The 21,825-nt window shown below is 42.2% G+C and overlaps 1 protein-coding gene across 1 annotated transcript in view; it reads right to left on the bottom strand.

Annotated features, from left to right (window-relative positions):
- The window catches only part of ADA (adenosine deaminase), a 78,865-nt gene that overhangs the window by 17,663 nt on the left and 39,377 nt on the right, over nucleotides 1-21,825 (bottom strand). The window contains exons 2-5 of the mRNA XM_040435795.1: nucleotides 7,098-7,159; nucleotides 5,724-5,846; nucleotides 3,731-3,874; nucleotides 3,070-3,185 (exon numbers count right to left, since the gene is read on the bottom strand). Coding sequence (XP_040291729.1) covers nucleotides 3,070-3,185; nucleotides 3,731-3,874; nucleotides 5,724-5,846; nucleotides 7,098-7,159 — 445 coding nt within the window. The remainder of the gene's footprint in view (nucleotides 1-3,069; nucleotides 3,186-3,730; nucleotides 3,875-5,723; nucleotides 5,847-7,097; nucleotides 7,160-21,825) is intronic.

The raw sequence follows: 21,825 nt of genomic DNA, 5'->3' as shown, positions 1-21,825 counted from the left end.
CTGTACATATATACTACAGAGGACAGTATACTGTACATATATCCTACAGAGGACAGTATACTGTACATATATCCTACAGAGGACAGTATACGGGACATATATCCTACAGAGGACAGTATACTGTACATATATACTACAGAGGACAGTATACTGTACATATATCCTACAGAGGACTGTATACTGTACATATATCCTACAGAGGACAGTATACTGCTACATAGGGATCTTGATAGATTGGAGGCTTGGGCAGAGAAGTGGCAGATGTGGTTTAACACTGACAAATGTAAGGTTATGCACATGGAAAGGAATAATGCAAGTCACCCATAGATACTAAATCGTAAAACACTGGGTAAGGCCTCATGCACACGACTGTTGTGTGTATCCGCAGCCGTTGGTCCGTTTTCCGTTTTTTTTTTCGCGGACCCATTGACTCTCAATGGGTCCGTGGAAAAATCGGAAAATGCACCGTTTGGCTTCCGCGTCTGTGATCCGTTTTTCCAGTCCGTGAAAAAAATATGACCTATCCTATTTTTTTCACGGACAACGGTTCACGGACCCATTCAGGTCAATGGGTCCGTGAAAAATCACGGATGCACACAAGATGGTTATCCGCGTCCGTGATCCGTGTCCGTTTTTCCTATCATTTTCAATGCAAACTTGACTTAGTTTTTTTTTTCACTTTTCATGTCCGTGGATCCTCCAAAAATCAAGGAAGACCCACGGAAGAAAAAACGGTCACAGATCACGGAACAACGGAAATCCGTTTTGCGGACCGCAAAAAAAAACGGTTGTGTGCATGAGGCCTTACACTGACATGGAAAAGGACTTAGGAATTTTAGTGTATTTTGCATGCAGGACTTTTGTCTCCGCTCCAAAATCATCTTCTGAGCGGAAACCTAACGGACCCCATTATAGTCTATGGGGGTCTATGAGGTCCGTAGGCTCCGTTCGGCTCAGTTATGAGCCGAATCCGTCCTTTCCGTTTTCCTGCTACTATAACGGAGCAGGAGAACGGAAAGGCTGAACGCTGATGTGAACATAGCCTTAGCAATATTCTTGGGATGTCTGGTGTGAATCGCTTTCTTGAGGTCATGCCACAGCATCTCAATGGGGTTGAGGTCAGGACTCTGACTGGGCCACTCCAGAAGGTGTATTTTCTTCTGTCTAAGCCATTCTGTTGTTGATTTACTTCTATGCTTTGGGTCGTTGTCCTGTTGCAACACCCATCTTCTGTTGAGCTTCAGCTGCTGGACAGATGGCCTTAAGTTCTCCTGCAAAATGTCTTGATAAACTTGGGAATTCATTTTTCCTTTGATGATAGCAATCAGTCCAGGCCCTGACGCAGCAAAGCAGCCCCAAACCATGATGTCCCCACCACCATACTTCACAGTTGGGATGAGGTTTTGATGTTGGTGTGCTGTGCCTCTTTTTCTCCACACATAGTGTTGTGTGTTTCTTCCAAACAACTCAACTTTGGTTTCATCTGTCCACAGAATATTTTGCCAGTACTGCTGTGGAACATCCAGGTGCTCTTGTGCAAACTGTAAACGTGCAGCAATGTTTTTTTTTGGACAGCAGTGGCTTCCTCTGTGGTATCCTCCCATGAAATTCATTCTTGTTTAGTGTTTTACGTATCGTAGATTCGCTAACAGGGATGTTAGCATATACCAGAGACTTTTGTAAGTCTTTAGCTGACACTCTAGGATTCTTCTTCACCTCATTGAGCAGTCTGTGCTGTGCTCTTGCAGTCATCTTTACAGGATGGACACTCCTAAGGAGAGTAGCAGCAGTGCTGAACTTTCTCCATTTATAGACAATTTGTCTTACCGTGGACTGATGAACAGCAAGGCTTTTAGAGATACTTTTATAACCCTTTCCAGCTTTATGCAAGTCAACAATTCTTAATCGTAGGTCTTCTGAGAGCTCTTTTGTGTGAGGCATCATTCACATCAGGCAATGCTTCTTGTGAAAAGCAAACCCAGAACTGGTGTGTGTTTTTTATAGGGCAGGGCAGCTGTAACCAACACCTCCAATCTCATCGATTGGACTCCAGTTGCCTGACACCTCACTCCAATTAGCTCTTGGAGATGTCATTAGTCTAGGGGTTCACATACTTTTTCCACCTGCACTGTGAATGTTTACATGGTGTGTTCAATAAAAACATGGTAACATTGAATTCTTTGTGTGTTATTAGTTTAAGCAGACTGTAATTGTCTATTGTTGTGACTTAGATGAAGATCAGATCACATTTTATGACCAATTTGTGCAGAAATCCATATCATTCCAAAGGGTTCACATACTTTTTCTTGCAACTGTATATTTAAAGAAAACCATAACTATTTCAGTATGGCACCTTTAAATATTTGCACTAGGGTTTATACAGACAGGGGCGGACTGGCCATAGACCCTACAGGGGGTCCGACCAAGCCCTTTTCATTTCTGATAGCCAGTTTGTGTTGGCACTGCCAAATTGTGTTGCGCCATTTTTTGGGGCCATAAATGTTTTTTTTTTTTTCTAGGGCCACTTTAAGTTCCAAATCAGCTCCTGTATACAGAACTAGAAGATCAAAATATATTGAGACAATCCTCCCAATATAGAGGATCCCAATATACAGCTCATGAATGTGTAGCCCTGGAGACTTTGAAGCTCAATACTGGAGGCAAAACTGCCCACAGCTACCAGTCAGATCACTATTGACTGGCGGTTTTCAGACCCTGTTTTTATTACATAGGGTTGTTGTCTTACTACTTCCAACTATGTAGACACATGGGTCTGCAAAGGAGCTGTATAGGCAAAACTGTAGACTTTTTTTTAATCAACATTTGCAAAGTTGCTTGATTTATCACTTTAGGTGAAATGTAATAATTTTAAAATGTTGTCTTCCTATCACATATGTCAATTTGCAAACCAAAATAGAATATTCTTCATCTAGACCCATGTACTAAGCAATAAGCCTAGCCTGTGACTGACACATGGGTTCAACATAGGGTATACTTTTCTGATATCTACAATACAATGTATGCCAGGATAGAAGATAAAACAGAGCAGCGGGGGTTGGAATACATTACTTGGCATGTGCCGCATGCAGCATAGAATAGACCTGGCTTTGATGTTGAAGGCTTTTTCTCCTTCTCGTAATCCTTGATTAACAAGGTTAACTACATCATCCGGTGTGATGTCCCCCCTGCGGAGACAAGAGCGGGTACAATGACAACATGGCATCAATAAGAGTATTGCAAAGGTCACGGAATCAAAGGGGTGCAGCTGCCACGGCTATGGCAGGCCCTAGGTGGCTCTGTGGATAACTATCTACTCTGTCTATTGGATGCACCAGACTTCTGTTTTAGACCAATAGTCATACACAAAGAAAAAGAATCGAGCATATTGCAAAATGGACCACCCCTTATGTCACCATCCCCCATGCCAGATATGACAATAAGGTAATTGTCTTTAGCATGTACGTGTGTGTGAAACAGGGAAATTAGGGAATCTGCATACAGCTCTACAGAATATACTATAAAGTGGTACATGAAATTAAATGGCTGGGAATATAGTAAATATTAGAAGGAGGTGGACATGCCATGAATCTTTGCGATAAGTCTATAGTAGGTCCATGGATATCTGCACCATTAGGTGAGGAATTGATACTGCAATCTAGAGGTTGGTTATAATATTAACCCAAACGCTATTGGAGGAGTCCACAAATATAAAAAAAAAAACATCACTTACTCTTTCTGTCCCCATGGGATAGGGTCCACTTTGGAGTTGGCCAAAAAGTGAGGGCTATATCTGACCTCCACATACACTACCCCTTCCTTGGCTTTCATTTCGAGAAATTCATAGGCGACCCTCTTAATGGCTTCTCTGTCACCTCTAAAAGAAGAAACAAATCGGTCACCACATATGGAGCATCGTTAAGTGTTTTTAAAAAGTACAGGATTCAATTTAAACTGCTCATTCTCACCCACAAAGCTCTCCACAGTGCTGCACCCCCTACATTTCCATCTACCATCCTACCTGTGCTTTACACTCTGCAGATGACTTATGATTAACATCCACCATAATTAGATCCTCTCACTCCCCTCTCCAAGAGTTCTCTGGAATGCCCTACCCCAAGAAATTAGGATAATTCATAACATCCACAGTTTTAGGCGCGCCCTAAAAACACATCTTTTTAGGGTGGACTGTCACATCCCCTGATCTAACTCTTCTCGGTTCCTCATCATTCCTCAGAGCCTGATCATCATCCAACTGTATCCACCACACTCCATATCGGCTGGTGAGGCTCATGCAGCTCTATATCTACTCCCCTATTCTAATATGGCCGGACCACTGTACAAAACAAACACAATTTACCTTTTGTGTCACCCCTATCTCCTCATAGATTGTAAGAACTTGCTCTCATTTTAATTGTTGACTTGTTTGTTGCTATGTAAGTTATGACTGTTTGAACATGAAAACCCTCATTGTAAAGCTCTGTGGAATATGTTGGGGCTATATAAATAAAGATTATTATCACTATTAAAGGGAATATATGGGATAAGAAAAGCAGGGCTGCAGTCTTCTAGAAAATGAAATGAACTGCAATAACAGGAACCGCAGAGGCGCAGCTATAGGAGGTGTAGTGGTAGCAGTTGCACCTGGGCCCTGAAGACTGGGGCAACCCAAAAAGTCTCACTGCCCTATAAGCATACACCAATATGCTAAATGCCACACAATGGGCTGGGCTCTTCTACAGATGGTCCACCAGAGTACCAGACGATCCTCTGGCGGGCCCAGGCTCTGACACAGTCATACATTCCTAATACAATAAGGCCCCTAAGGTCCACAACTTGAAGCTGACTTTACAGCCAGTCATTTACCACTAGTGTCTATTTTTTATGCAATGGAATTAAAAATGAATAAGCATATGTTCTGTATAACTTGATGGTGGACCTAAGGAACCCCTGTCCGACACTGATTGGCACTTCAAGTTAACCCACAGAAGCACAGTCTTCTGTACAGACGAGCCATTGTGCTTGTAAATAATAAAGGGGGCACAACTTTTTTTTATTTTACACACTTATATAGCGCTGACATATTCCGCAGAACTTTACAGACATTAGCATCACTCGCTGTCCCAATGAAGCTCACAATCTAAGTTCCCTATCAGTATGTCTTTGGAGTGGGAGGAAACCAGAGTATCCGGAGGAAACCCACGCAAACATGGGAAGAACATACAAACTCGGAGAGAACATACAAACTCCATGCATATGTTGGATTCGAATGCAGTGCTAACCACTGAGCCACCGCGCAACTTTCCTTTTCCTCTGTATCTTTCACTGTGTTCAAACATTAAAGGCCTGTGCTAAGAATAATCCATCAATGTTAAAGTTCTGGAGAACCCCTTTAACAGTGACAAACAAAATGGACAGTGACATTGCAGCCCTTTGGGATCCAAAAGCTTTACAGAGGGTCAGATAGAAGCTGCATAACTCAAGCCTAAGGTATCAACATCTGTTGCGAAAACAATCTTGTGGCCCTGACCTAATTTACCTCCCCTAGATTTTTCATTGCATTAATAACCCCAAAAATGACATAAAAACAGACCAATAATTTGCCCCGGATGTGTTTTCTTCACTGACCACTGGGAACATCTGGTGTTTAAATTGTTATTAATAAGATTTAAATGTAAGAGAAACTAGAAATTGTAATGACAGAGCAGAGCTGGTGAGTGACTCACGCTATGGCAGGCATGTAATAGTTGAACTTGGTCAGAAATTCTGTGAGAGTGAGAGGTTCATCATATGATACAATCCGAAGGAGTTCTTCTGCTGTGTCTGCTGGGATTTTGATCTGCCTCCGCCTGGATTGAGAAAAAATGTTGATTAGTAGAAAATAATAATACTTTCTGAAGCCTCAAGAACAGCTAAAACTGCTGTACAGTATGAGGACACCACGAAACACCTCACATCTCCGAAGCACCTCCATACCATGACCAATGCATTGCTCTGTACTGATAAGGAGCAAGAACCCCAAAACAGCTGTCTGCAGATGGGTGTCTCTTCATTTTGGAGGAGACCTTGGCTTGGCTAATATTTCTATTCGCGTTTCAAGGCTTTTTATTAGGTGAAGCATTGACTTACAGGATAGCTGCCCATGATTCACTTCAAAAAGACAGTTTTCCTCCTAGAGGATAGCTAATAGATTAACATTTTCCCACATTATTATATCAGTTTTGCCACCATGGACAGAAAGGCCTGCTATTAGTTTTCCCCATTCATTACTTTTGGGCCGATTCCTCACCCCGCCTTTGCTAAGTAAGAAGCTCTGGACCAGGTTTCCCCTAATCAAAAGCAAGAGGGTTAAAACAACTAAGTCCAAGTCTCTTCTCCCCAGGACCCAATAGCAGCTACATGGTCTACTTTGATGATATATGAGGAGGTGAAGCCTTTCTCAACTTACCCTCCTCTTTGAGCATGATGTAAGGATGTAATGATGTAAGGGGGGGGGGGGGGGGGGGTTAAAAACAAATCTGGTAAATAATTCATGAAACAAGGAAAAAGGTGGCATAAGTAGTACTAAGACACATAGCCCCATCTTAACTTAATACAAATTCACCAGTAAGGTAAAGATGTGAATAATCTCACACTGGTTGCAAGGGACTTATTGTCGGACAACCCTATAATAAAATATAGTGCATCCATAGCAACAAATCTGTCTCCAGTGGGTTCCTCTGCAAAAAGCTGGACTGAGAGCAGAAAAGGAAAAATTAAAATCAAGCTATGCCAATACATACCAGCTAAAAGTAAGCTTTTTCACAGGACTGTGACGTGAGCAGAAGGCAAAGAGATATGAGATTGGGTGAATATAATGGGATACTCTTTAGGGTACCGCTTAATTTGAAAACCCATATGTTGATATGTATTTCATTAGCAAGCTGCTATATAAATCAGATTATTCTAAAGTAAATGTAGGTGGAGAGCATCCTTATGGTTCTTCAACTTATGTTTCAAAATTATCAACTTTAAAAAAAAGAAAATTGTGAAGGGAGAAGCAGTTGTCCTTTAATACATAAAATAATGTTACTAATAACAGTGCACGGCATGATAGTTACTTTGCAAATTGCATGATTGTCTCTGGTTTGAAGCTTCCATCCAGGTGAACGTGAAGCTCAACCTAAAAAAAAAAAGAAATAATATAATAAGATTTTTTAAAAAGCACACAAATATAATTAAAACACTCTATGCTACAATACCTAAAAGCAAAGGGGGGCATTTATCAAAGTAGAACTGGCTTAGTTGCCCTTAGCAACCAATTAGATTCCACCTTTAATTTTTGAGAGATCCTTTGGAAAATGAAACGTGGCATCTGATTGGTTGCTATGGGCAACTAAGCCAGTTCTACTTTACACCAGTTTGATAAATTACCCCAAAAGTCTACAATGGCAACTCCGTACACAGAATGTATTGGTCATTTCCAAAATTGCAAACACAGTACCAACAAATTGGAATTCTACTGTAAGCTGCTGATCATTTCCATGTGGTCCTGAAATAAGTCTGGAGGACTGAACCAGGAAAACTGCACTGATGCTAGATTAAAAGTATTTCACTGTAATAAGTAAGTGTCCTCTCCAAACATTTGTTGCCCATTGGGTATGGCGTTTATATTGGTAGTGGTGCAGCCTCCCACTACGTGTGTGTGGGCACTGCTTAAAAGCACTTTTTATATTATTAAAAGCACTAGGTTGTAATGTATGATTTTGTATGTATGTATCTGCAAAATCCCTGTTAACAGGCCTATTAGGTGTAATTTATACATCCCAACACTAGATGGGGATATAGTTCAGATCCTATATATATACCTAGGTCAGGCCTAGTGAGGAAATTAAAAATGTAGTCAGAGAAGAGAGCAGATCTGAGGTAGTCAGATCAGATTAGTGGGAGGAAAGATAGAGTGAAGACTCCATAACACAGATAAGTGAGTAGTGTTATTCGCTAGGAGGTGATACTCAGATGTGAAGCGCAGAAGAGCATTTTCCTTCTGTGGCCGGACTATAGACTTGCATCCCTGACCAGTAGGAGAAGAGTTTGCCTCCCTGGAAAAGAAACAAGCATTCCTAGGAATTCATCGGTGATAAGAGCCATTATTGAGGGCCACAGACACCTTTGCATGGTGGAGGTTTATAGTATCAGGCAGCCACACCATACTTCTGAGAGACAGTTGAGTTTTCCTGTCTAAAATCTTCAGCTTGTAGGGAAAGACAAGGAATAGGATCCAACACATCTAAAGGAACCAGGTACACCTAACCCACTGCTCCAAAACCAAGAAACCTAAACAGCTTAAAACAGTGGATTTGCAGAATTAACTCTGTACCATCTAGAGACTGCATAATTGTACTGCTGCAACCAAAAGACATCCAAAGTAAAAGTTGTGAGTTGCATCTTACCACTGTCTACCTCATTATTACCATTATTGGTTGTACCACCATTAACGGTACTGGCGTCACGACAAAAAACAGCCATGGACTCAGCCGCAACAAGCACCCTAAGCACCCTTAACATCAAGGGCACCTCAACCACCATCTTGGCTGATGCTTCCTACCACAGAGCGTGCCCCGGAGGATTTCGTGCTGTCCACCTCAACACTGTGCTTCCAGCCCAGGGAGGCTATCTGCTAACCGTGAGTAAACTGATGAACTGTGTGTTATATCATTTGGCCCCTCATCGGTCCACCGTGAACCTCACGTGTTGCCCCTGTGACTGGCTGGCTGCAGTGGGACACACTTTAGTTGTTAAATGGTTCTCACCAAGCCACTAGCTGAACATGTCAGCAGGGTCCTCATCACTGGACTCACACAGTATGACTGGACAATATGTGCTACAACATGTGATGAAGATATACACACAATGGCATCAGTTCTCTAGTCAGTTTTTGTATTATTCATAGTATTCAAATTGAATAGTCATGAATGATGCTCTGTTGTTTTAAAGGTATTTCTTGAGGCTCTTTATTGAAGTAAAAGATGACTTTGGATGGCAAAGAAAACAAACAAGCCAGCCTTCCATTGTGGACATATTACAAAAAATAACCAACTCATTGGCGAAGACAATTTATATTTTAAAGAACTGAAGGACAGCCTGCAACAGGACAAATGGAGACATTGACGGAAACAAAAAGAAGGACATTGAGGAGCATGAAGACCCAAACAGAAGACAGGACATTCAGGAGAATGGTCACCAAGACCAGTGAGATTAAGGCCAGATTTAATCTACAAAAATGATGATCTACATAGTTATATTAATCATCCAGCTGCCCCTAATCTCCTAGCCTTCCTGCAGAAGTGGTAGCTGCAAATACAGTGAAGGAGTTTAAGCATCCATGGGATAGGCATAAGGCCATCCTTCATATAAGATAGGGCCAGGGGCTATCCATAGTACACAGTATATTGGGCAGACTAGATGGGCCAAATGGTTCTTATCTGCCGACACATTCTATGTTTCTATGTTTCTATTCCCCTTGATAGAACTTGGGCAAGTTGTTAATGCCGTGATGAATGACCTCCAGGAATATGATTTCAGCTAACAATTAGTCATAGATAAAATTTTTGTTGAATAACATTTTTGCCACTGAATTTCGAAATGATTTATTGGCCATGAGATCTATATTAAAACAGATGTTTGGGCTCTTTACTGCCAAACTGTGAGTTCTGAATCTGGTTCCACCTTCTCACTGGGGAATGCAGCTCTGCCATTAGAATTACATCCACAGCTCCCAAAGAGAAATAAAACACTCAGTCCATGGGGAGCCACTAACTTTCCATTATGAGCAACAGCGCAAATGGTCAAATTGTTTTCTACTAAACAACAAAACAGCTGTTTCCTATATAGCAACAAAAATAATACCGAAGATTGTGCATTCCCAGGTGGCAATATTTACCAATTTCTCATTAACATATAACATTACTAAGGATAATTTTGGTTGTGCAGTTCACTATGAGAAGTCTACCGTGTCTTCACGTGAAGAATGACAGCTGTGCAGAGACAACGAGAAAACTAAAGGGCCACATTTAGAGCATCTTGTTTAATATATGTGTGCTGTCCCAGCTAACAACTTCTGCACTACTGTACAGTTTATTTAATTGTATTAAGTGTTACCTACTATGCTTAGTGTACTTTGCTGCTATTTAGCGGCCATGGTTATTTTAGTTTTTTTTATAAAAATGTTATTTTTCTAAAGACAAAATACATTTCACAAAGACTTGAGAAACAGTTAAACATAAAATACAAAACATGTCCTGCAAAGGAAAATAGCATTAAAACCCATCCATGATCCAGTAAATAAGTTCTATAATCACAGTTATATCTTCAAACTAGTTATAACAGGGATCTTTTATGCATCTTAAGATTTGCAATCAATATAACATAGTGGCGAAGCATTGATACATCAGTGTTGTCCTTGTAGCAGTCTACCTAATGTACCATTTAGTTGCTCTGTTAAATACCACTGAGTAATTTTAAAGGGCTTCATTACACTCCCAATTTCTGAATCAGAAAGAATTTGTACTATAAAGCACCTCCATTTCTTGAAGAACATTCCCACCTTGCTCTCCTTACATCTCTCTGCTTCTCTTCGCTCTAGTGCCATCAAAGCTTTCATCTTTTGTAGGATCAATTCTCTGGAGGAACCTTAGGCTCAAGCCAATTTTGTAATATAGATCTCTTGGATACCATACTCAAAACATGGAAAAGAACTCGCAACCTCCCTTCTAGTGGACCCTCCCCTCTCATATTCTCCCAATAGTGGAATAGATAAATCATGGGTTGCATGGGGATTTCAAGGTCACAGATATCTTTAATAATATTCACTACTTTATTCCATAAAGAAGAGATCTGTGGACAAGCCCACAGACCATGATACAAGTCAGTCTGTGGTGTGTGACATTTCGGGCAACTCATCAGTCTGTTAGGTCTGCTAGATGCTGGTGGTAAGTTAAAAGTGTAAATGGCATTATGCATTATTTGAAAGTGGGTATCCCTCCAAGTTTCATTTAGTATAGACTTCCTCAGTGCCCACCAACGTTTTAATATCTTGTCACCTGCTTCCTGATCCTCCAATATCCATGCCCATGGACTGAACGCCAAAATGGGTAGTCCATCTCCCAAAGCACCCCTAACTTGGGAATATAGGAAAGATATATACTGAGGACCTCTGACATCAATAGTAGGCAAATTAATGGAAACCCTATTAAAGGATAGGATTGTGGAACATCTAAAATCCCATGGATTGCAAGATGAAAAACAACATGGGTTTACTTCAGGGAGATCATGTCAAACAAATCTTATAGATTTTTTTGACTGGGTGAATAAAATAATAGACGGTGGAGGTGCAGTAGACATCGCATATCTAGATTTTAGTAAGGCTTTTGACACTGTCCCACATAGAAGACTTATCAATAAACTGCAGTCATTGAGCATGGACTCCCATATTGTTGAGTGGATTAGGCAGTGGCTGAGTGACAGACAACAGAGGGTTGTAGTCAATGGAGAACATTCAAAACAAGGTCATGTTACCAGTGGGGTTCCACAGGGATCTGTACTGGGACCGATTTTGTTTAATATCTTCATAAGTGATATTGCAAAAGGCCTCGCTGGTAAGGTTTGTCTTTTTGCTGATGACACAAAGATATGTAACAGGGTTGATGTTCCTGGAGGGAAACGCCAAATGGAAAAGGATTTAGGAAAACTAGAAGAATGGTCAGAACTCTGGAAACTGAAATTTAATGTGGATAAGTGCAAGATAATGCACCTGGGGCGTAAAAACCCAAGGGCAGAATATAGAATATTTGACACAGTCCTGACCTCAGTATCTGAGGAAAGGGATTTAGGAGTAATTATTTCAGAAGACTTAAAGGTGGGAAGACAATGTAATAGAGCAGCACGAAATGCCAGCAGAATGCTTGGATGTATAGGGAGAGGTATAAGCAGTAGAAAGAGTGAAGTGCTTATGTCGCTGTACAGAACACTGGTGAGACCTCACTTGGAGTATTGTGCGCAGTACTGGAGGCCATATCTCCAGAAGGATATAGATACTCTAGAGAGAGTTCAGAGAAGAGCTACTAAACTAGTACATGGATTGCAGGATAAAACTTACCAGGAAAGGTTAAAGGACCTTAATATGTATAGCTTGGAAGAAAGAAGAGACAGAGGGGATATGATAGAAACTTTTAAATACATAAAGGGAATCAACTCGGTAAAGGAAGAGAGCATATTTAAAAGAAGAAAAACTACCACAAGAGGACACAGTTTTAAATTAGAGGGGCAAAGGTTTAAAAGTAATATAAGGAAGTATTACTTTACTGAGAGAGTAGTGGATGCATGGAATAGCCTTCCTGCAGAAGTGGTAGCTGCAAATACAGTGAAGGGGTTTAAGCATGCATGGGATAGGCATAAGGCCATCCTTCATATAAGATAGGGCCGGGGGCTATCCATAGTATTCAGTATATTGGGCAGACTAGATGGGCCAAATGGTTCTTATCTGCCGACACATTCTATGTTTCTATGTTTCTATGACCTGCCCCTCTCTGCAATATCTTGTCAAAGCTGTTCTGTTTCATTTCTTTTGAGGGGCCAGACAACCTATCGGTGACGAACTTATAAATTTGAGCACACTGAGTGTTTTTGAAGTGAGTCAATTTGTATTTACCTGTATCTTTTGCCCTATAAGATGCATTTTTTTCCCCCCGCGTTTTATGGGGCAAATACTAATGAAGCGCTTCCATTTTGGAAGCGATTCATTAGTACTGGAGGACCGGGAAGCGGTGAATGATCTGTACTCACCGCTTCCTGGCCCTCCGCTCGGCTGTCTGCTGTACAGGGCTGCGCACCATGTGACCTCACTGTGCGCAGCCTTCACAGCTGACAGCCGAGACCCAGGAAGAAGAGAGAGAGCGCTGGTGGTGAGGAGCGGCGGCATCCAGGAGTAGGAGAGGTAAGTTTTTTTATTTTTTTTTATTTGCTCTGATGGCTAACATGGGGGGCATGATGGCTGACATGGGGGCATGATGGCTGACAATGGGGGGCTCATGGGTGAAATGGGGGGCTCATGGGTGACATGGGGGGCTCATGGGTGACATGGGGGCATGATGGCTGACACTGAAAAACATTTTTATTATTATCCTCCTCTAAAACCTAGGTGCGTCTTATGGGCCGGTGCGTCTTATAGGGCGAAAAATACGGCATCTCTGGTTTCCTGGTATGTCAGCCACCTGTTCTCTAAGTCATTCATCATATGCTGAGCCGAAAGTATCCTTTTCGCTTTCCATTCCTTAAAAAGGCTATTGTGTCAAATGTGCTCAAATTCTGGATGGTTCCATAATGGCAAATATTTAGACATTCCATGACATAAAAGTTAAACTGCATTCTGATGGCTTTCCATGCCGCCCAGGTATGTCTAAAAAGAGCCGAGTTTCTAAGGTGCATGGGCACATCTTTCAATCTCAAATGCAGCAGGGTACCAGGATCCCACGGGGAGCAGAGATTTCCCTCTAGAACATAGTCTTAATGATGATTTGTGTGTCTAATCCAATCTATAATGTGCCTTAGAAGGCAGGCCAGATTATACAATCTAATATTTGGCATATTCATACCTCCCTTCCATTTGAGAGCCATAAGCTTTTTTATCCCTATTCTAGGGCGTTTCCCTTGCCACAGAAAATGCATCATCTCACTATGTAATTTGGTTATGTCTGTGTGTTTAATCAGTAGAGGTAGGGTTTGGAGGGGGTACAGGAGTCTCGAGAAGCTCATCATTTTAATTAAATGAACCCTTCCCAAAAGCGATAGAGGTAAGTTATGCCACCTACATAATTCTTGTGTTATTTTGAGTATTAAGGGCGTATAATTAAGTTTGTATAAAAAGTCTGTTTTATTTCCCACTTTAATTCCTAAATAAATTATGTAGTCTCTTTCTACCGGTATGCCACATAACATTGGACTCTGTAGAGCCCCATCCTTTTTTTTCTTTAATTGCAAGAGTGCGCATTTGGATATGTTAATTTTAAAACTGGAAAGTTTCCCAAAGTCATTAATGCTGTTCAGCACCTCTTGAAGATCCTCCTGGGGTTTTTCCAGAAATAAAATAATATCATCTGTGAAGAAGGCTACTTTTAACTCCACCTTCCCAATCTTAATTCCTTAAAATTTTCCCTGGGACCTTAGATACCTAACCAAGGGTTCCACCGCTAAATTGAATAACAAAGGAGATAGAGGGCAACCCTGTCTGGTCCCTCTATATAACTCAAAGGGATCAGATAAAAAGCCCTGAATACCTTTTCTAGCTTGTGGGCCTGAGTATAATTGTTCCAAGTACACCCTAAATGAGCCCTTCATCCCCAGCTTGTCCAGCACCGCCCTAGCCACTCCCAGTGGATGTTGTCAAAAGCTTTTTCAGTGTCCAGTGTGACCAGGGCGGGTGTTGAGGATCCCTCCTCCCTCCCAACCAGCACATCTAGGGCCGCTAAGACCCTACGAATGTTTGTGACCGCAGACTCCCTTTCACAAAACCAACCTGCTCTGGACTAATCAAAGTCGGGAGTACTTGTGCCAAACTGTTAGTCATTAGTTTTGAAAAAAATATTAGATCCTGATTGATGAGGGAGATCGGGCGGTATGAGGCTGGATTCTCAGCAGATTTACCCTCTTTTGGGATCAATCTTATATGTGCCATATTCATTTGTGATGTGAATCTCCCTCCCTTCAAAATTGCATTACCCACACAGGACAGTAAAGGTGAGATCTGTACTTTTAGTATTTTATAGAAGTCTCCTGGATAGCCATCGGGTCCCGGGGTTTTATCCCCTGGAAAATTGGTGATTGTGGTTTGCATTTTCTCTGCCGTGATGGGCCCATTAAGAAGGTCCATCTCCTCTGAAGATAGAGTTGGTAAATTTAAACCCTCCACGTAGTTTGTCTCACCTTCTCTGCAATCTCTAGGTTTGGAGTATAAGGTTGAGTAATAATCTCTAAATATTTTCAAGATTGCCGCCGGAGTGGATTTTAAATCCACTTCAGGGCTACGCAGCTGGTAAATAGGTTGCGTCAGGCGATGACCTTTAGCTAAATTTGCCAATAATCTTCCTGCTTTATTTCCATACTTATGTAGCTCTAGCTCCCATTGAGACCTATAGAAACCCTTCCGCCTCTCCGCCCAGATTTTAAACATCCTTCTTGCCTTAATTCATGCCTGTTTACATTGGGGCATCTGGGTCTGCACAAACTCTCTATAAGTCTTTTGTACCTCTTTGCTAGCTTTAACGTATTGCATCTTGGTAACCTTTTTAAGTCCCTCTACATGTGAGACAGGCGGCCCCTTAACACTGCTTTGCCCGCCTCCTAAAACAACAGTGAGTTCACGGCCTGCTCTTGATTTAGAGAGCTATATTCTAACCACCAACCCTTCACCAGCTCAGCGAAGTATTCATCCTTCGCCAGAAAGGACCGAAATCTCCATACATATTTTGTTCCCCTCGGGACCGCATCCAACAGGGTTTAAATGACTGGCGAGTGATCCGATATAACTAGATCCCCAATATATACCTCATGCACCCTAGGGAACAACTGGGGATCTGCCAACCACTAATCAATTCTAGACCAGGAGATCTGCGCGTGAAAGTAGTGGGTATATTCTCTATCATCAGGATGTGCGATCCTCCACACATCCAATATGGACGTATCTTCCAAGAAAGAAGCTAATATCCCCCCACCCCCCAATCTCACAGTGGTTTTCGACTTACTTGTCCGTTTGCGGTCCTCGCTAGCATGTACCACTGCGTTAAAGTCCCCTCCCAACAACTTGTCTCTAACAGGGTCTTGCAAAAGTCTGTCTCTTAGGGAAACAAAAAAGGTCTCTGGGTTACATTAGGGGCATACACATTATATATATTAAGGTCTCCACCTGGATCCTTGAGACTCACCACCAACAATCTACCTTCGTCATCTGTGGTCTGACTGTGTACTCTATGGACTAAATTTCTGTGTATCAATGTAAGCACCCCCGCTTTACCCTGGACTGCTAGAGGCCCAAAGACCTTCCCTACCCACAGCTTAGCCATTCGCTGAAAATCAGATTCCCCAAGGTGCGTTTCCTGCAGAAGGGCAATATCCGCGCCCAGTCGCTTGAGATGGCGCAACACCATCATGCGCTTCTGCAGGGAACGCAGGCCTTTAACATTCCAAGTAATTATCTTAACCATTATGCATAAAAAAGTATCCCCCCCACCCTTGCAGTAACGAATCATGGTGGTATACTATCTTACCGCAGGACTAACATAACCTGAACTCCAACTTGGTAAAGTAAACATAATACTCTTAAACTAAATGGTATTCCCAATATGATGTAATGAAATGTCGTGGCCTTCTCTTTTTTCTGGCATCTTGCGACACTCCATTCCCTCCCAGCTTAATCTCACTGGGGAAGAAAGCTTTCCAATGTGACTGATCCTTCATAGCTCCGTGACCATTAGAGGTATATCAATGTCACTTGACAAAAAGTACCTTAACGTCCATGTCTCCTGTGGTCCTTAGTAGACGTGGTTGAGCCGTCCATTACTCGTCTTGCTTGACCTGAAAGTGATTCAGATGGTTTCCTCTGTGCAGTACTTGGCTCACTCCTGACCGTCTCACCCCCATCCTCTCGTTCTAATTTATATGGGCCCTGGGCGAAGAAGGCCTCTGCATCTGAGGCAGAGTCTAAATTCTTGTAGGACCCATCTGCGCACCTTGCCCATAGCAATGCTGGATATAGTAATTGGAAGCGTATGTTGCATCGACACAAAGGGCTACAGATTGCGCTGAAGGTTTTCCTTCTTTTGGCAACCACTGCGGAGTAATCATTAAATAGCATAATTTTATGACCTTGATATTTCAAAGGTTCTTTGCGAGCCCGCTAGGTTCGGATGATATCGTCCTTGTCCGTGAAATCTAAATATTTCATAATGACTTGCCTCAGTCTCGGAGATCTATCCATATTATCCTTGGGGCCTTCTGCCGCATTCAGATTTGGGCCAAGTCGGTGCACTCGCTCCACTTTCCTCAGGGTTGCTGTTAGGCCTAATGCTTTTGGTATGTCCACTTTGCAGATGCGCCTTCACTCCGAGCCTGGAATTCCCTCTGGTAGGCATACCAGGCACAAATTGCTGCACACACAGGACATTTTTTCCACTGTTTCATTTGCTAAAAGTTGCTCCTTTATAGGGTAGAGTCCTGGCCAAGTTTTCACCTCCAGTAGGAGAGGAGATAATCCTAACTAAGACTGCGCCCCTTCTTGCCCTGGGCCCCATAGCAGTCGCATGGTCAGCCGCTATAGTAGTTACGCCCCTGTATTAGTATTTCCACTGCATCTCCATCTTTGGAACACCTGGTGTCACAATGGAAATGATTATAGCAAGTTTGTTATCTTCCATTGTGTGTGCAAGAGAAACTGATTGCAATTTTTTTTATAAAGGTTGCCATATACGTTAGTATAAAACGAACATTCGTTGGTTGAAATTTAACAATGAATGGTTGTTTTAGCTGAATATTGATAGACCATTATCATTTAAAATCAAATCAGCCATGTTTAATATTCATATCCAATAGTTGGACAAAAGATCTTTGAAAGAACGTTCCCAGAAAGGTCTTTTGTCCATCGCCCGATTTTATTGAATATGTATGGCCCCTTTAAACAACTGTAATGGCCAATAATAACTAAAATGTGAGGTATGAAGATGAAAGACGGTACTCTATAAAAGTCCAATTCTTACTTTATTGTTCCACATAGGTACAAAAATACAGGCAGACGATAGGGGTGCAGGACGCCACACAGACACCATGGTGAGTGCCGTCTTTCATCTTCATACCTCATGTTTATTTGACTCTATTGAGACTGAGCAGCACTGAAGTCTGTTTTGAGTCCTGGTGTCACCGCTGCAGAGTATGTTCCTTGGATGCCGTGGAGGAGAGTTGGAGCAGTGCCGTCCTGTCTGTTGATCTACTTGTGCACATAACTAAAATCTGTATGGCTGCATCTATGAAATTAACGTTAACCAGATGTCTGTTTGTTCAACCATCAACAAATGTCTATCTGATCTGTATGGCCACCTTTAACCCTTTTGGACTTGGTGGACTGGGCTTTGGGGGCAGAAGTACCAAAGAGGCAACCACTGAACGTAGATGCTGTTGGTTCTATCAAGTTTTATGCTAAGTTTGTTACCTCTGTCATGCACCTACCAAGGAAACCATAAGAACAGGCAAAGCATTTTTTGGGGGAAATGGAACCAACCATAGGTTTCTGCCAACCTTCTCCCCTACAATTAATGGTATAGATGTTAGTCTGTCTTTCCTAAAAAATAAAAAGAAGCAGCACAACGTAAATCCCATAGCCATGGGTATGAATTATAATATCCTCAAAGTGCATGCAGTGTCGGATCCTGAATTCTGGGTCCCGTAAGATAATATGTAGTGTTGAGCGAATCAAAGTATCTGAAGTGGACTTCGTTTCGAAATTCAGGTCGATTTGCCACAAAGCCAAATTTCCTCGTGCTTTGTGGTAACAAATCAATTTTAACAATTTGATAAATTTAACAAAAAAAATAAATGAAATCATACTCACCTCATCCATTTAAGTGCGAAGAGGCCGCCATGGCTATCTTGCTTGAAGATCCCCCAAAAATTAGTGTGCGCGGTCAGGGCCGGTTTTATACAAAGTGTGGCCCTGGGCAAAATCAAAAGTGAGGCCCTAAATCTTGTAATGATGTACCAACAACACAGATACATTCTGTCGATTCCGGCGCTCCCTCATAGATTTACAGCCCATAAAGCTCCTCACACAGTTCTTCACCCTCATGGTCCCAGAATATGCCACATGCCCTTCAGGGGATTCCTCTTCAGGTGCGCTTTCCCCCAGAAGAGATCAGGGAAAGCACCCTGTTCTAAAAATGAGTCGCAACCTGTACTAGGCTTCCAGGCTCATTGTTAGTATATTCCAGTTCAGGCCACTAAATGGCAGCACTGAACTGTGATAAAGTGATTTCTATACAGAATAATGGAGCAATTTACATCTAAAGATTATAAGTTGTGGTCCACTTGGGGGCCTTAACAAAAAGAAAAAAATATGGATATAAAAGACCATAAAAATTGTAATCACCCCCATTCCCCAAAATAAAAAGAAAGAAAACAAAGAACGAAAGAAACAAAAAAATATAGAATTATGGGCATCGCCGCATGCGAAAGCGCCCATACTATTAAAATATTTTTATAAAGTTAGCCCATATGGTGAATGGCATAACAGAATTTTTTTTTTAAAAAAGGCTGTTTGTAGTTTTTTTCATCACTCTGTCTCCCAAGAAAATTGAATAAAAAGTGATCGTCCCGCAAAAAATGAACCCCCACACATCTCCGTGGACATAACTTTAAAAAAGTATGACGGTCAGAATATCGCGATGAAAATAATTTTTTTTTTTTACAAAGTGAGTCCTGATGAGTCTTAGCTTGATGCAGTGAGCAGGCCTATAGAGGTCCTTAGTGGGAGGCTGTTAGGGTTGCCACCTTTCCCAACAAAATATACTTGTTACACAAGTTAAAAAGGTTAGTAGTGTGGGTTAATACGGGTGTTATTTGATCATATTTTACGTTTTGCTCCATTTTTTTTCTCAATAAAATCAAACTTTTCACTGTTGGGGACACTCTGTGTACTTAAGTTTCATTTATCCTCTATTTTTAAAATGTTTCTGTGGGGATTCAAACTCACAACCTTCTACATTAAGGGCAAAAACCTTAAAGAGGACCTTTCATCGGTCCAAACATTGTGAACTAAGTATCATGACATATACAGCGGCACCCAGGGATCTCACTGAACTTACTTTTATCCCTGGGCGCCGCTCCTTTCTCCCGTTATGTCCTCCAGTATGTTCGGGGACTTGGTTATAGTAGGCGGAGACTGCCCTTGTTCTGCTGGGCGTCACCTTCTCCTAGGCTGTAGCGCTGGCCAATCGCATCGCAGAGCTCACAGCCTGGGAGAAAAAAACTCCCAGGCTGTGAGCTCTGCGCTGCGTTTGGCCAGCGCTATAGCCTAGGAGAAGGAGACGCCCAGCAGAACAAGGGCAGACTCCGCCTACTATAACCAAGTCCCCTAAGTCTCCGCCTACTATAACCAAGTCCCCGAACATACCGGAGGACATAACGGGAGAACGGAGCGGCACCCAGGGATAATAGTAAGTGCAGTGACATCCCTGGGCGTCGCTGTATATGTCATGATATTTAGTTCACAATGTTTGGATCGATGAAAGGTCCTCTTTAACCACGGGGCTGTAGAGCTCAATGCAAAGTCAGTGGTGAAAAACCTTGTAGAAGTTTTTCTGAGCTCTATAGCCCAGAGGTTAAGATTCGTGCCCTTAATGTAGAAGGTTGTGAGTTCAAATCCCCACAGAGACATTTCAAAAATAGAGTCTAAATTAGATTTATATACACAGGGTGTTCCTAATCATAATGACAATGCTTAGGAATACCCCTTTCATGCTCATAACACTGACTCCATATATGGACATATGCATATATTGAGTCAGAGCAGGGACTCTTAGGCTATAAGCACACGACCATTGTGTGTTTTTCGGTCTGCAAATTGGCGTCCGTGTGCGTTCCGCAATTTGTGGAACGGCACGGACAGCCATTAGTATAACTGCCTATTCTTGTCTGCAAAACGGACAAAAATAGGACAGGTTATATTTTTTTGGCGGACCACGGAATGGAGCAACAGATGCGGACAGCACACTGAGTGCTGTCCGCATCTTTTGCGGACCCACTGAAGTGAATGGGTCCGCATCAAAGCCACAAAAACTGCGGTTCGGATGCGGACCAAAACAAAGGTTGTGTGCATGTAGCCTAAAGATGGGATATTCCCCACTCTGGATTCCCGGGAAGACTGAAGCAGGGGGCCCCTCAGAGGATCGGTGCCCTGGGCAATTGCCAAGTTTGCCCCCCTAGCGCCGACCCTGTGCACAGTGACGTATGATGCCACCCGCCAGCCAGCGTCATGATGTCATCCTGCACCTCACAATATTTCGAGCTGGATCTTCAAGCAACATGGCTGCAGCAGCCTCTTCATGCTCAAATGGATGAGGTAAGTACAATTTAATTATTTTTTAAAAGATTAACCCCTTAATATTAATCTCAGATGCCGGGATCAGCGATGAACGCAGTATCTGAGGGGTTCAATGATGGGGGGGCACAATCCCTGTTTCCCATCATTGCTCCCTCCAGGGGCATTGCTAGGTTTTGTCCCAGGCCCCAAATGTCCTGCCTGTCAGATAGATAGAACTGTATTGCCATCCTCATCCTTGAATCCTGCAAGAGCTGAAGGACCTGTGATGACATCACAGGTTATGTGATCAGTTCTAAATGCAGTAGCTGAAAAGGACCTGGGATTATGTCACCATCATGTGACTAGTGCAGATGAGGACCGCTCAGCAGTGAAGAGAAGTCCTGGTAAGAAGCTGTGGTCAGGTCTGCTACATGAGGAGAGGTAAGTGAAGGGGTACATTACTCAGTGTGAGAGGCAGAGCAATGTTGGGAGTTATTTAACTGGGGCTGTATGTTAGAGCTGAAGGGAGGGAAGTTATTTACATGGGATAGTGGGGTGGAGTGATGTTATTTACATGGGACTGAAAGTTGAGGGAGTGATGTTATTTACATGGGACTTTATGTTGAAGGCAGCTGTGGGACGGAGTGATGTTATTTATATGGGATTAAATGTTGAGGGGTAATGTTATTTACATGTATGTTGAAGGCAGCTGGGGAGGGGGTGATGTTCTT

Source organism: Bufo bufo, chromosome 6, assembly GCF_905171765.1.
Source record: "Bufo bufo chromosome 6, aBufBuf1.1, whole genome shotgun sequence".
NCBI classification, from domain to species: Eukaryota; Metazoa; Chordata; class Amphibia; order Anura; family Bufonidae; genus Bufo; species Bufo bufo.
Note: the sequence above shows the minus strand (reverse complement) of the source record. Positions and strands in the feature narration are given on the sequence as shown.